Genomic DNA, 13,264 nt, shown 5'->3' with positions numbered 1-13,264 from the left:
CTCTGGCGGCATGTTTGTTGCTTCCTCTGCCATCTGGTCGGCTCAGCGTGCTCCTTGAGGGGCGACAGCGTCCCCCAGGCCACGACTGCTAGATGGCTATCGGACCCTCAGGTGTTCAAAGGTCCCAGTGTCATCCCGGGAATTCAGACGTGTGTGCCGTCTCCGTGCCCGATAAGGGACGGCGACAGAGAGGTGATGTACAACATCTTTTCCCGGGGGAAATGAATAAAGTGCAAGGCAATATGCTGCGGAGCAAAGGCATGCTAAATGAAATATGCATTAATTAATGCGTGCGGTGCCAGGGATTCAGTCCAGGGGAAGGGAGGAGGGTGTATATAGCAGGAGTGGCACTATTCCAGACAGACACTGAAAATTAATAAAGAGAACATGCTGGAGGCGAATCTTTTAAGGTTAGCTGGGCTGTAATGGATAGAAACTTTGGCCTCGGTACGACTGTAGACCTGCAGAGCCAAAGCTTTTTGCTGTCATTACGTAACATCCGAGAATTGTAGAGTGTGTTTTAGCTTCAAGATTTAGGTTTTGGATGCGCATTAAGATTTGTTTCCATTATTCAGACGCTTTTATCCTATAGCGACTTAAAAATAAGGCTAAAACGCAAGCCATTCGTCATAGAGGAGCCAAAAAGCATTGGTAATCCAACAATACTGGGTTTAAATAGTACACAGGCATGAATAAAACAGAAAATGCAGAACAGATGCAAAAAGAGAAAAACGAAGAAATATTTTTCCTAACTCTTTAATCTTTGCCCTTCTAAAACTTTTCCATGGTAACCAGACTTCTACCAAATAGCCATAGTTACAACAGTTATTATTGGTGCTTATACCAATCCAAGCATCTCTCTTACAGTTCACTTTGTTTTCCCGTAGAGAGTGTTAAGTATTAATAAAAATCCTACGTATTAAACTTAAACATTAAAGATTGTAAAGGCCCCCTAATCTAGCTCTTTTACAAACCGGTGCTTTCAGTAACAACAAAACTGAAGAGAATGGTCATTAAGCGTATGAGAAACACTGTCTCAAAATCCCTGTCTTGTTTAAAAACTGAGCGCGCTGTTTTCTAAGTGAATGCAGAAACGCGTTACGTATTTAAAAAACGTCTCATTGCTCTTATAAGTGAAAGTTAACATGATAAACACTTCGTATCTTTAAAAACATGCTCTCTATGAGTTAATGCACGAACATGTATGTCTTTATAACTTGCACATTGTTATTATTCGTGACAATAAGGGACAAACGCATCTATAAAAACGAAAACCTACTCTCTACGAGTGAAAGAACAAAGGCGTTGTCTTTACAACTTGCACATTGTTTTTATAAGAGTCACTACACGGGACAAACGCTTCATACGTATCTATAAAAACTGAAAAGATGTTCTCTATGAGTGAAAACACAAATAAATAAATAAACTTTTCGTGATATCATAACAAAAACTCAAATTATAAATTATTATTATAAGCTTACCATTGTGAATTGTGTTAAGATAAAATGACGGTTTTGATCACTGATTTTGTTATTTTTACCGACAATATTGGAGATTACAGCTTTAATAATAGCACGTTATTAGTAAGAGTGCAAGAGTTTTATCTCCATCATGATTTATTATTGTATGGTATTTTGACAAAACTGTGGTAAATGCCATGGTACATTTTTCTAGGCTATTTTTCAACATGAAATTCAAAAGTGTTCTTTGTGAAATTGTGTTTGAAAGTGTTTTTGACTGTAGTCTCTGGATGAGCTTCAGAATTAGAGCAAATACTGGAGGAAAGAGTAAAAATGGGCCAGTGTGTCTGAGCTGTAAGTACTGGCCGCTGCATTCTCTTTCCCCCATAAAGGTGTTAGCTAGTGAATGTATGAGTGTGTTTGGAGACTGAGGGAGCGTGTGGGAGAAACACATACTGGGAGAGATTAAAACGGTGAGTTTTATAAATGGGGTGCTCACGGAGGGGTGCAGGGGTCATTAATAACCACCGGCTGATGGAAAAGAGATAGATAGAGAGATGAGGTGCTGGTATGAAGGAATCTCTTTCAGGTGACTGTAGGAAGGTCCTGTTATTTTAACATTTTCTATTTTTGTTCTTTTCTGTGTCTTTCTTTATATTTTTTAGATATATTAAAAGTAGGGATGCACCGATATGTAAATTTTGGCCGATAACCGATAATTCTTTAACAATTGAGGCCGATAACCGATATCTGGTCGATATACATTATCTAAATATAAATATAAAATTGAATTAAACAAAAAGCAAAAAGTGGACAACTACTTTTATTTGAAAACATTAACTACAGAAAACAAGGTAACTATTAGTTCTCTTTTATTCCCTGAAAATCATGAACCAACCCAACTTCAAAACAAATTTGTCAAAACTTTAACCTTGTAACTTTTCTGGTTTATTTTTATTCAATAAATAATTTAAATATGTTCTTCCAGAGCGAGCCTGAAACAATTTCTTTAAAGCCACATGTCTTAAAGGTCTCAATCAGAAAGCATTCAATTTACACATTCATAAATATCTGCATACCGTACAATGTTTTGATAATAGCAGGAAGTGAATGTTCACAACAGAAGCACTGTGAGCAGCGTGCAGCTGAAGAAGTTTAAACCAGAGGAAATGATTTATGATTTATCGTGTATATATGAATATGTCGGCCTAAATTTTAATATCGCCCGATACCGATAACATTAAAAATGAACATTTATCGGCCGTTACCGATATGGCCGATAATTTATCTAGCATCCCTAATTCAAAGTCTACCCAAACAATAAGTCAGTTGTTTCATTCAGAGGAGGATTTATTTGAACATTAGCAGGACATGGCAAGTCAGAGTCTTTATAACAGAAAACCTGAAAAGCAGAAGATGCCAATTGATCAAATAATGTGCTCTCCATTAGATCTCATTGGTTTGTCTTCCCTATTCACTCAATATTGAGGTGCTTTGTGTCGAAATGGTACCAAACCGAACCTTAAACATCTGAAGAACCTTTCTGTTTCACCAAAGGTTCTTTGTGGCAAAAAGGGTTCTTCAGATTATAAAAACGTAAGAAAGAGATGGTTCTTTGAAGAACCTTTGACTAAATGGTTCTTTGTAAAACCAAAAAGGGTTCTTCCATGCCATCGCTGTGAAGGCCATTTTAAACACCTTTATTTTTAGTGTTGGTGGCTTCTGTCTGTACACTTGGTTTCTACCTCAATGCACATTTGCACACACAATAACCTTCATCTGTTCACATTATCATAGCTCTTTGTCTTTCACTGTCATCCCTGTTTTCTTTATCTCTAATTCAAGCCTCTGTAATGTCAAACCTCTCCCACGTTTCATATTTAATGTATGCTAATCTGTGTTAAGTAATATTCATCCCGACACTCATTTCACTCACTCTTGTCCTCTGACAATCTCAGCCTGATGCAATTTTAACCCAAAAGCCTCTTCGCTTTATTACCCCATTCATATTTGCATCACACTGGAAGTGAGAGAGAGATAGAGAGAGAGAGGGGTGAAAAGTGTGAGGTAAATTCTGTGTTGAAGAGAATGGTTAACCTTTAGCACAGATTGTTACAAACTCTTTAAAGACACTATTTTTAGGCTTTAAATAAGATGGAAACTGGGATTCGAACCCTTGTGGGAATTCAAGTGTTTGTAGCTCAACTTCAATAGATTTCTTTAGGTATTTCTAATGGTTCCCCACTGCACATCAGTGCGTTTCTTTCAAGAGACTTCATGTCGGTGAAAATGAAAGCATGAGAAGCATTTGAAATCTTTTTAGTGAACATGAAAACATGAAAATTATAAAATGTTCAAATATACATAAATTAGCAACAATATTTGTAGGAAAAATCCAACTGTTATATTTCAATATAAAAATGTATAAAAACATAAATTTTATACAATTCTGTCATTAGTTACTCACCTCCGACATTTACATTTCTTTTTTCTGATGGACACAGAGAAAGATATTTGGAAGGATGCTTCTAACCAAACAGTTGTTGGCCACCATTGACTACCATAGTAGGATATCAATCGTTTGCTTCCTACAATTTTCAAAATATCTTCGTTTGTGTTCATCAGAACAAAGACATTTATATAGATTTGGAACATCTTGAGGTAAATGAAGAGTGAACTGTTCCTTTGAGGTGAAGGTTTTTGGGTGAACTGCTCCTTTAAGTGTGTAACAATTTTTATGTATGATGAACATTAGTGACAAAAGGATTCTGTGGGATTGTAAACAAATTTTGTATCTGAACACTGAGTTTACTGTATTCTGAAATAAAGCCTTCTCGAATATTTTCTCAGTGAGCTTGCGCTAGACTAGTTAGCATTCAGGTCTTGACATCCCCATGGTTCATGAAACCCCTTTCTGTCTCTGACAAGACAGAAGGCCCACAGGGACCTCCACTCCACAGCACTCTCTCCCCACAGACCCCCATCAGCAGAAAAATAGCAAGGTGTGTATGTCTGTGTGTGTGTTTGTCCAGTATGGCCTTATTGATATGCTGCTAGTCAGTGCCGGACCTTTCATGTGAGAGTGAATGAAAGAGAATAATATAGTGTTGATATAACTAATAGATTCATAAAGAAAGAGAGATGGCCGGAGGGAGAGCTGTTAATGACAGGTGACAGGTGTAATTTAAGAAGGTTCTCCAGGCTGTAATCTAAAGTCTCTGTAGTCTGTATGTGATGTGAAGTCCGTGCAGTTGATAAAGGGCATGTGTTCAATGTTAACTAGTGTAAGAAGAAACTGAATCTCACTTTCTCTGTTAATATTATGTTTATTAGGTTGTATTTTTTATTATTGTGACTAAAACTATACATGTGAATTACACAAACGAGTGCAAAATTTGTACAAATAAATGACCAAAAACGCAAATACGGTAAACTAGCGATGATTATTAAAGGGACAGCACACACAAAAATAAACATTTTTGTCATAATTATTTCATTTCAAACTTGTTATGCTTTCATCTTCTGCAGAACCAAAAATAAGATATTTTGAGGAATCTTGATTACCAAACAACTTTAGTACCCATTCACTTGCATTGGTTTTGTGCCCATACAACAGAAGGGAATGGGTACCATTGTTGTTCTGTTACCAACATTCTTCAAAACATCTTCTTTTGTGTTCTGCCGAAGATAGAATTTCAAACATGTTTGGAATAACAAGAGGGTTAGTAAATGGTAACAGAATTTTTAGGGTGAGCTTTACCTTTAAATAGTCTAAAATAAAACATTTAGCAAAAAATAGGAGCTACCCCTTCACAGATGTCTGTAATATTTATCCTAGACACAGTTAGAATAAATAGAGATTGATGGGAGAGCAAATGGAAACTATTGATGAAATCTCAGATGTTTCACACAGAAATCTTAAGAATGTCTCCATTATGTATATCTGAACAGTGTCACAGACTGAGTTCAAAGTGGTGAAGTCTACATTGAATATTTATAAATGAACTCAAACATTTCTCATCAAATTTATTTGTTATTTATTACAATTCCAGACGATTTGTCTCATTTTTTTCAAATTTTATTTTGTTTAAGCAATTTTGGGAGAAACAGTAGAGACTAAGTTGAACTAAAGCCATCTGAAAGTTCACGAGAAACCAGTCTGTTTGTGCTATCAAGAATATGGTGAATTTGCAAATATACAGACATGAAAGTGTAAAGCACACCGTTTTTGAATGCCATGTATTTCTCGTGTATACGTGTGTACTTTGAGATGTGTGCATGAAGGACTGTTATCTACACACAGACCGGGTGGAATATTAGTAAAGAATTTTGGATGTGTGTGTCCGTGGACTGGCTGGGAGCAGACTTCACTAGAGATCTGGATGAAAGCGCAGTAATACTACTGCCCAGATAAGCAGAAGGCAGAGAGTTTGTACTTCAAACACTTAGGGACACTATATTTCTCTGTTAACATTTATTTATTTGCTTACTCCTGTAGCCTCCAGATACACATAAAAAATGTGTCTCGCCCTGAAATAGACATTTTACTCAGCCACCGTCTCACTGTCTATATAAGGAATAGAGTTGTTCTGTTGCTGTTCTAGTAGGCTGCCTACCTAGAAATAGTTCAACTTCAAAATTAAAATTAAAACTCTCAATATTTACACGTCATTTCAAACCTGTATGACTTTCTTTCTTCTGCAGAACACAGCAGAAGATATTTCGAAAAGTGTTGGTTACCGTTGGTCCCCATTGACTTGCATTGGTTTTGTGTCCATACAATAGAAGTGAATGGGGACCAACGGTTTTTGATTCCCAACATTTTTCAAAATATCTTCTTTTGTGTTTTGCAGAAGAAAGAAAATCACAGAGGTTTAAAAAGACAAGAGGGTAAGTAAATGAGGACAAAGTGTTTTTTGTGTGCCGCCACCTACTTCTGCGTACTTTCCAGTTTTACCTGATCTGTTGTAATTTGGATCTTGTCATTACAGCAAGGTAGCTTGCAGGATTTAGAAAAAGGCTCTTGTTGTGTGTCTTTCTCGTCCCATTGACTCCAGAGATGTTTTCGGAGCAGAATTTAGAATTTTATGCACAGGTGTCCTCAGCATGGTGTCTTTGAACAGCATCGGGCTCGTCAATTCAGTAAAGCGAAAGATGCCTCCTCCCTCCTTTTGGCTTTGTCTCTCTTTCTCTCTCTCTCTCTCCGTTCCTCCATCCCTGAGCTTTGCATTTGTTCATCCATCTCTTCAGAAAGAAGGTTTGAAGTGCCCTCACGTTGCATCTGCGGTGCGTTTACGGCATCCCCTCTCATACTTCTACAATTCCCCGCTCTTGTGTAATGCTCAATATGCTGTTTTGATTAAAGCATTCTTTGCGAGCATCCAGCAGAAACACGGATGCACTGCTATAAAAAACAGAAGGAGATGGAGCGGAGAATAAAGGAGGAATGTAGTTTCTTGTCCCTGACAAAGAGAATCAAACCACCAAAGGGATACAGCATCAAGGGACAGAGGTCAGGTGATAGCACAGACAGCGGCTCTCATGCGATTCCCCTGAGCTGTTCTTCCAGGGTTTGATCCACACTATAAAGTAAGTCACTCAAAATCATTGTAGGCAGCAGGTATGGGGAATGCAGGGTCCTATAGGGAATAGTTTTATAGCCTGGGTGTGATTTTAGTGTGATGTAATTCTGTAATGCAATGCAATCTAGAATGTTGCTGAATAGGAGGTTTGATGATGCTGGTGTTGTAAGGTTTTCAGTCATTTGTGCTCAGTGACGAAGGGAACATGACATTTCTGATAGAAACATGAAACGTGAAAAAAAACAAAGTTAACGCCTGAAGTGAGACTATGTAGAAGTATAAGTACTGGATTTCAGTTGAGAAATAGGGGTGCATGTCTGAGGTGCATAAATTACTTTTAACTATGCAAAAGTTTTAGATTGCAAAGTTCAGTTTAAACAGGCGTGCTCTCTATCAGGTGTAGGTATTATGGCTATAGCGGCAAAATTTTATTTTGTAAATATATATTTTTTATTTTCAGTACTACGCAAAAGTCTAAAATTGCAAAAGTTTTAAGTTCAGTTAAATCAGAGGTGCATTTTTGTATTGGGTATCTAAGCTTGCTTCAAAATTGTATGTACATTATTTTGTATTTATTTATTTGTAGTCTTTACTAGTTTTTAATACGTTAGGTGATATTTTAGTGAATTGTGGCTAATTTGTATGAATTTGTAAAACGTGACGACATCTTTGTCCTGTTAGAGCCGCCGTAGTGCTTCTAAAGGTTTGGGGGGTTGAGAGAAATGCCGTTAGATGCCGTTAAATTTCATACACTAGACCTTTAATTGTGATGGAGCTAATCTGAGATTACATGAAGCGAGAATTGAAAAACAGACATACTAATTACGTTTGATTATTAAAAGCAGAAGAACATTAGGACATAAACAGGCAGCATACTAAATTCGTAAGGTTAGTAATGATATCGTATAGTATATTGCAAGAATAATCATACTTAATATATTGCAAACATTCAATATGACGTCCAGCTCTAGTGTGTATGTAGCGATTGTGTTTACATTTATGCACCTGTTCAGATGTGGCTTCTGAGAAATACGTACACTGTAGATAAAATAATTGGTGATGAACTATCCTATGGTCTATATTATCATGTATCCTATCCTCAAACTTTCTCCTACTGAGGCAATATTCTGTCTCTTTCTCGCTCTCAGGCCCTGTTTTTGGTTGTTCCGATGGGTGAAAAATCAGATTGCAATTATTGTTGTTTCACAGCTACAAATTCCCATTTGACGGTGGTGTACATCTCTCCCCACCATTCCCCTATCAGACAGACCCGGTGGGCTTTGATCAGATAGCAAGGTGGGATTTCTGGAGATTTCTCGCAAATCCAGGTGGTTTTAAAGCCTCCTTGCCGACGCCGGGGTGATAAAGGCTAAAATTACAGGTCGGCTCGGCCACATGCACACATACACACACGTGCTCAGGGGTTACGAGCGGTGTCCAGTAGCCTTGGTGCTGCTTATATTCCTGACAAAGTATCGGTCCAAATGGGAATGAACTTTATATATCAAGGGAACCTGATAAGAAAAGATGAGAAATTGGGTTAGGCTTCTAGCCTTACACACACACGTGAACGTCTACACCTGATATAGTAAATAGTGTGTGCAGGAAACCTCTGCAGGAAATGGGTTTTTTCCCGGAGTGAAAGGAGACCCTGGTGAACAGGTAATGCTCCTTTTGTTATCAGTATCCCTGCCGTGTGGGATCGTGTGTTTGTGTGTGCTTGTCTGGACTATCTGAGCGCGCCATATTGGCCTATTTATTCTCATTTTATCTCACGTGTCTCACACCGTTTGAGAGTATGCTGAGAACAGAACTTGAATCGTGGCTGAGCTGTGTCAAACCCCTTGTGTCAATTGTTTGAGTTGTCATGATAAAATGTCAGTCCTTTCCAATACAATTTCTAAATGACAGTTGTGATAGCAAGTGTTGTGAAAGATGTCAATGACATCTATTTTGAGGCGTAAAAATGAAGGAAATTCTGTTATTGATAAGGAACACTGCATCTTGCGACATCAAGCTTACAAGAGTCATGAATCAATGAGTTACCTGAATGAGACTACACGTTATTTGAATGATGTCAGAGGTTTTAACAGTTTTTGTATAAGGCATTGTTGTGACCACAAACCACTGTGCCAATCACCAAACCCATGGCACACAAATCATCAGTGCTTTCAATGACGGATACTGAAAATAGCTTGTCAATCGTCGAGAGCGCAATAACAACCAGTCATCAACAACCAATCAACATTCAGCCAGTCATCAACATCATCCAAAGCTCATTTCAATCTATTGAGCCGCTGAATCATGAACTCTCAAAAACAGTGTGCTAATCGTTGAGTCTATCAACTGCAGAGCAATAAATACCCACGCCGTACCAATGTGCTGACGTAAGGATGCTGACCCTCTGGACCACAATGTGTTACATGATGAAAGTGTATTAATGGTCGACATAAAAGCGCTATTTCAAAATGAAATCCAAAATATTTGATTACCAACACACTGGTTTCTATTCATATGATGGCAACAAAATGGATTAATACACAGCTATGAGTAAAAATAGTTTTGCATCTGGTATTTATGCATTACAGTATTTATTTAGCATCAATATGACTTCATACTTGGACTTTAACAAAAGGTCTGTTCACACACACACCAAGAATGACTTTAATGATAATCTGATGTATTGGCGTCAACACAAACAAATGATAACACTACATTAATTCTAAGAGTATGTCTTAGTCTGCGAGGCCTACAAATTCAAATGGATTTTATTTGTCTGTCGATAGTTATCGTTCATCAGCGGAGAAAATGGCTCTTATGGGTCATAGCCTTGGGTATAAATGTTATGCATGTAATTCATTTATTTTATACATATAGTACAAACTTTATGGCAACCTACCAAACCTAACAACGCTGGCTGGTTTTCTGTTTTTTGGTCAATTCGATTTATTTTGCGTGTTACTCCTTCCAGCCTCATTTTCATTCAGGGCATTAAACACTTTTAAGCACCAGAGGTTGACAGGTCATGTCTGACTTCCCTCTCCGATTTGGAGAGTCGTCTTTCCGGGCAGCGGAGGGAGTCGGTGGTTATCAGCTGTGGGTAAATGGTCTTTGGTAATCTGGCTAAGTTGATTACATGGCACAGCAGAGACAGCAGCCTCTCATTAGAGGGAGCCTCGTGGCTCTTCTATGCTCCGATAAACCCCCTCATGCACTGCCGCGCCGCTCACCTCTAACCCTGGATTAGTGTCTGTCTTCTGGCGAGAAAGAGACAAGGTGACAGGAAGGCGACAGGAAGATAGACGACAGGAATGAAGATGCAGAACAGTGGTTCACAAAGTTTGTTATTTATTCAAAGTTAAGAGACAAACATAAGGATTGTGTAAGCAGGACATGCAAACTTATGAATTGAAAGAGCTGTAAATCACTTTGACTAAAAGCATCAGATGGTTAGAATGGAAGGAAGAAGCGATAGAACGAAGGAAGGAAAATGGATGGATGGATGAATGGATACATGAATGAATCAACGAATGAATAAATGCACAGAATTATAAATAAAGAAAGAGAAAGATAGAAAGGATGGATGAACTGATGGATGAATGAAAGAGAGATAAAAACAAACAAGAAAGGAAGAAATAAAGGATGGATGATAGAAAAGAAAGAAAGAAACAAATAATGAATAAAAGAAAGAAAGAAAGAAATGAAAGATGGATGGGTGGTTGTATGGGTCGGTGGATGGATGGATGGATGGATGGATGGAAGAAAGAAAGAAAGAAAGAAAGAAAGAAAGAATGAAAGAAAGAAAAACAGATAAAAAAGAATGGATGAATGCTACACAGAAAAGAAAGAAAGAAAAAAAGAATGAACGGAAGGAAGGAAGGAAGGTAGGAGAATGAAAGAAAGAAGAAAAGAAAGAAAGACAGATGAGAAAGAAAGAGATAAAGACCGAAAAGATGTAAGGAAGGAAGCAAGAAAGAAAGAAAGAGTGAAATAGAGAAAGCTTTATAAAAACTTTATTTACCTTCCACACCTTTAGGTTTGTTATTAAATCTGAGGTTCTCAATGGCTAAAAGAATTTGACAGGACAGCAAAAAAGAGAAGAAGGAAGTTAATGCAGTGCAAGCCATAAGCCGTCTCCAGTGGATTTACTGTGAGTGGGTAGCAGAAAAAAGAACAAGAAGAGGAAACAGAGAAAGATGAAGTGAGGGAGAGAGAGAGCTTAGTTGAGCGTTTAGGGAGAAGCTCTAGCCCACCTTCTCGACTGGGATTCCAGTAACGTTTTATTTCATTTCTTTTAACAATTCTGTCAGGCAAGCAAGTCTGTCTGATATCCCTTAATGAGCTGCAAAGCTTCAGCCGCATGTGTCACTATAATTCCAGCTCACCCGACCTTCATTTTCTTCACTGCTAAAGCAAATGTGAAATATTAGTGGTGAAGTGTAACAGCTAAGTAAACTTGCTTGCTGCAGCCCTTAATTGCTCTTTTATAACTTTTTGTTTTTGCTGCAAAATTATTGCCCGAGACGGCTCATGATGGCTCATTGTAGTTCAGCTATAGCACAGATTGTGTCTGTCTGCTTGTTTAAATGTGGTTTTGGTCATATTTAGAAATGGAAAATGAATGGGGTACTGTGTGTGATGCTTTATGTCGAAACGAAATCAAAACTTTTTAAACTACTATTAACTTTCCTTAAACACATTCTTCATACATCGTTTCAAAAAGAAAAAGTAACATAATAAATCAAATGTACTTTTTTACTCTCTTCCCCAGCACCCCCAACACCCATCGCTCCCCCAGAACTTCTCGCCGTTGGGGCCACTTACCTATGGATCAAGCCAAACGCCAACTCCATCATAGGTGACGGGCCCATCATCCTTAAAGAAGTGGAGTACCGCACCACCACAGGAAACTGGGCCGAGACGCACGTCGTAGATGCGCCAACTTACAAACTCTGGCATTTGGACCCAGATGTGGAATATGAGATAAAGGTTCTGCTGACCCGACCTGGTGAAGGGGGCACGGGACCCCCGGGGCCTCCCCTTATCACTCGGACCAAGTGTGCTGGTAAGTGATCTATTCATGAAATGACCCGATAAGTTAACGCGTATCCAGAATGGTGAACTTGTCTTATTACTGTATGCTTATTTTTGGCTTTTAAAGGAATAGTTCACCCCAAAATCGTTTATGCATCCTCATATCTTTTCAAATCTGTATGACTTTCTTTCTCAAGAACACACAAGAAGATATTTTGAGGACCGCACAACGGCAATGCCCATTCACTTGCATTGGTTTTGTGTCCATACAATAGAAACGAATGGGCACCGCGGTTGTTTGGTTATTAGGCTTCTTCAAAATATCATCTTTTGTGTTTTGCGAAAGATTGAAATTCATACAGATTTAAAATGACAAGATGGTGAGTAAATGATGACAGAATTTTCATTTTCGGGTGAACTATGCCATTAAAAGAGGACAGAATATAAAGAACAGAATAAAGCATTGAAGCCAAGCTAGAGAGTTATAGTTTCAGTGAAGGAAAAAAAGAAAAGGAGAGAGATGATTTGATATGATTTATGAGGAGGTGAGAGCGCTAGGTGTAATGATAATTGAGATTGTTGCATTTATATCGGCAGACGATGAGGAGTGCTGGAGAGAAGGGCTATAGGTGGGAACAATTTTCGGGTGTAATTATGAGCGCAGTAGGGCGGCGCGTGGAGCAGCGCTCGTGTAGACGGAGACGCTCTTGATCTGATAAAGTGACAGATAATGAGATAAAGGCAGCAGATGAGAGAGCCGCAGGAAGTAGGGAAGACTATGATCCAGGTGAAGGAAGCGTGCGTGTGAGAGAGCGAGAGAGATCCAGGTGAGGGTTATGTGATAAAGGAGCTGGATTGTCATTGATGACACAGCAGGGGAGAGCCAGAGGGGCTCTTTCTCGTTTCTTCTCTCTCTCCCTCGTTCCCCTCGCTCTTCCTCACTTCCTTAGATGTTTTTCAGGCTCATACTTTGACAAGAGCATGCTGACATTCACAGTCTCATATACTTGATGGGGGATATGCCTGGGTGTGTTTGTGTGGGTCAGGTTTTGACTGCATTGTGAGAACCGTCAACATAGCTTTCATGGAGCTCAGTGGTTAGAACTAGAGCATGGCGTTAGCAACGCAAAGATCATGGGTTCGATCTCAGGTATTGCGCATACTTAGAAACAAATGTGTAGTATAATG

The 13,264-nt window shown here is 38.6% G+C and overlaps 1 protein-coding gene across 13 annotated transcripts in view; it reads left to right on the top strand.

Moving 5' to 3' along the window:
• ptprt (protein tyrosine phosphatase receptor type T) overlaps positions 1–13,264 on the top strand; it is a 198,911-nt gene that overhangs the window by 72,350 nt on the left and 113,297 nt on the right. For all 13 annotated transcript variants that reach the window (XM_056750549.1, XM_056750548.1, XM_056750550.1 and 10 more), the window contains exon 7: positions 11,814–12,107. In XM_056750549.1, coding sequence (XP_056606527.1) covers positions 11,814–12,107 — 294 coding nt within the window. The remainder of the gene's footprint in view (positions 1–11,813; positions 12,108–13,264) is intronic.

This window comes from Triplophysa dalaica, chromosome 6, assembly GCF_015846415.1.
Source record: "Triplophysa dalaica isolate WHDGS20190420 chromosome 6, ASM1584641v1, whole genome shotgun sequence".
NCBI classification, from domain to species: domain Eukaryota; kingdom Metazoa; phylum Chordata; class Actinopteri; order Cypriniformes; family Nemacheilidae; genus Triplophysa; species Triplophysa dalaica.
Note: the sequence above shows the minus strand (reverse complement) of the source record. Positions and strands in the feature narration are given on the sequence as shown.